The sequence below is a fragment of the Cynocephalus volans genome, chromosome 2 (assembly GCF_027409185.1).
Source record: "Cynocephalus volans isolate mCynVol1 chromosome 2, mCynVol1.pri, whole genome shotgun sequence".
Lineage (NCBI taxonomy): Eukaryota > Metazoa > Chordata > Mammalia > Dermoptera > Cynocephalidae > Cynocephalus > Cynocephalus volans.
In genome coordinates this window covers 72,147,147-72,149,708 of record NC_084461.1, presented here as the reverse complement: position 1 = coordinate 72,149,708, position 2,562 = coordinate 72,147,147, and the positions used below count along the sequence as shown (strand labels likewise).

At 52.1% G+C, this 2,562-nt stretch overlaps 1 protein-coding gene across 1 annotated transcript; it reads right to left on the bottom strand.

Annotated features, from left to right (window-relative positions):
• Positions 1-330: 330 nt before the first annotated feature.
• LOC134369478 (endogenous retrovirus group K member 7 Pro protein-like) lies at positions 331-1,083 on the bottom strand. The gene has a single exon (XM_063085954.1). It carries the CDS (start codon positions 1,081-1,083, stop codon positions 331-333), a length of 753 nt encoding a protein of 250 aa, XP_062942024.1.
• Positions 1,084-2,562: the final 1,479 nt, after the last annotated feature.

Genomic DNA, 2,562 nt, shown 5'->3' with positions numbered 1-2,562 from the left:
AAAAGCAATCTTTAATATCTATAATAATTAAATTCCAACCTTTAGGTAAGGCGGAAAGAAGTGGAAGGCCCCTTTGTACGGGGCCAAAGGAATTCATCTGTTCATTAATGGCTCTCAGGTCATGGAGGAGTCTCCAATTTCCCGACTTTTTCTTGATTACAAATATCGGGGTATTCCAAGGAGAGGTGGACGGTTCAAGATGTCCTAACCTTAGCTGTTCTTGTACTATTTGTGTTGCCGCCCTCAATTTTTCGGAGGATAGTGGCCATTGAGGAACCCACACCGGATCCTCCGTTTTCCACGGAATGGGTCGTACCGCTTCAATGGCGCTTAGGGAAAACCCAGACCTTGTCTTCCTGGGTTGCCTTCAGGGAGAATAGGTTCAATCCGACCCTGTTCCCTGGCTCCTAAACCCTTTCCCTGTTTATGTCCCATCTTGGCCATAATCTCCTTAGCCTGAGGAGAGTATTCATTAGACAACCTAATTCCCATCTCTTGTAAAACATCGCGCCCCCAGAGGTTAACGGGGAGCGGAAGCACGTAGGGAGTAAAACAGCCCTTTTGTCCTTCTGCCGTCTCCCAAGACAAGGGAGCGGAACTAATAGTAGGACTGGCCTGATAACCGAGGCCCTGTAGAGAGTGTGATGATTTAATGACAGGCCAGGACTTTGGCCACCAATGGGCGGAAATAATGCTCTTATCCGCACCGGTGTCCATGATGCCGGTAAACAGTTTTCCTTCAACCCATAACTTTAGTTTAGGTCTCTCATTTAGGGAAACCATCAGGTACGCGGAATCCATGCCCGAGGAGCCCATTTTTTCTCGCCCAGGCTCTGAAGGTCCGGCGACCTCTGGGAGGAGCAGCAATTGAGCTATCCTGTCTCCTTTGGTAATAGAAAAAACTCCTCCTGGGCATGTGCACAGGACTTGGATCTCGGAGCCATGTTGACAGTCAACTAGCCCGGGGTGGACAATTAAACCGTTTAAGGTTAACGATCCTCTGCCAATTATAAGGCCCACGGTTCCAGGCGGCAGGGGCTGGATGGACTGCACAGGAACCGGCTGGACGCCCATTTGTGGCATTAATAAGAAGTCGGAGGAGGCGTGCAGGTCCAATCCTGTGTGTCTTCCGACAGGCTCTCCTCCCTTTCTCCTCGACTCTGGTTGGCCTTGTCCCCATACTTGTGGGGGCCCTGGGAACGGGGGCCCATCTTCACGTTTTTTTGAACCACTTGGTGTTGTTCTGTGAGCGGCGGAAGGAGTCGCCCTTTGATATCTCTAACGGAACGGCAGAGAGCAGCCTTATGATATCCCTTGGAACAGCGGGAACAGAGGGAGTCTGTACTCTGGGGGCCCTTATCCCTGTCCAGGGCTTGGCAGTCCTTTTTTAAATGTCCCGGTTGACCGCATTTAAAACAAACTCTCTGGTTCCGCCCCTGTCTTGGCTGTCCCTGTCTAGGCAGTCTCTGCGACTGGAGGATGGCAGCTGCCAGCCCTGCATTGGTCAGGGTCCCCCGAGTTCTCGACAAACTCTGAGCCAATCCTGTACACCTTTACCTTTTCTGGGCGCTATGGCCGCGCGGCATTCCTGGGTCGCCTGCTCAAAAATCAGTTGTTCAACAAGAGGCGCAGCCTGATCAGGGTCCCCAAAGATGCGCCCTGCCGCCTCTGTCATTCGAGCCACAAAGTCTGAGAATGGTTCCTGAGGTCCCTGAATGATCTTAGTAAGTTGCCCAGAAGCTTCCCCTTTTTTGGGGAGTGCCTTCCAAGCCTTAATGGCAGTGCTAGAAACTTGAACATAAGCACCCCATGGGAAAGCCGTCTGATCAGCGGCAAACGGGCCCTGACCTGTTAACATATCAAAGGTCCAATCTCGCTGCTCGGGGGTCAGTGCAGCAGCGTTTGCCCTGGCTTGAGCTTGGGCAGCCTCATGCCATAGCGCCTTCCATTCCATGTATTGACCCATGGTAGGGAGCGCTGCCTTAGCCAACATTTGCCAGTCAGCGGGTGTCATAGCCACACCAGCAAACCTTTCTAGCATTACTAGAGTAAAATTGGCATTTACACCATATTTTCTAACCGCCTCTGCTAGATCCTTAATTTGGGTGTACTCGACGGGGGCATGAACTCTCCCTCCGCCCTCAACCTCAAAAACTGGGAAGGCAGCTTGAACCTTTTTCCTCACTTTATCAGAGAGGAATGAGAAGGGATTAGAAGACTGCACGTAAGGAGGAGGCGCCGAAGGCGCAGGCCGTGCGGGGGCCACTGGGGGCGGCCGGCATTTCCACTCCCCGAGTGGTCTCCGCCGCCTGTCGGGATGATATCTCTCCTCCTCGTACCTGGCAGCTTCCTCCTCCAAATCGGATTCCTCACTAGGGCTGAGGGGATCGGAGTCGGACTCATCCAGATTTAAATCTTCTAATTCTTGTTTTAAGGCCCCCAGCTCTTGCATAGGGTAGAGGCCTCCTTCTTTCCCTTCCAACTTTTGTCTGGGTTTTGAAATCCCTCCTTTACCGGCAGATGTGCCGGGAGTGTCACTTTGTTGTTTTAGAATCTCTCCCT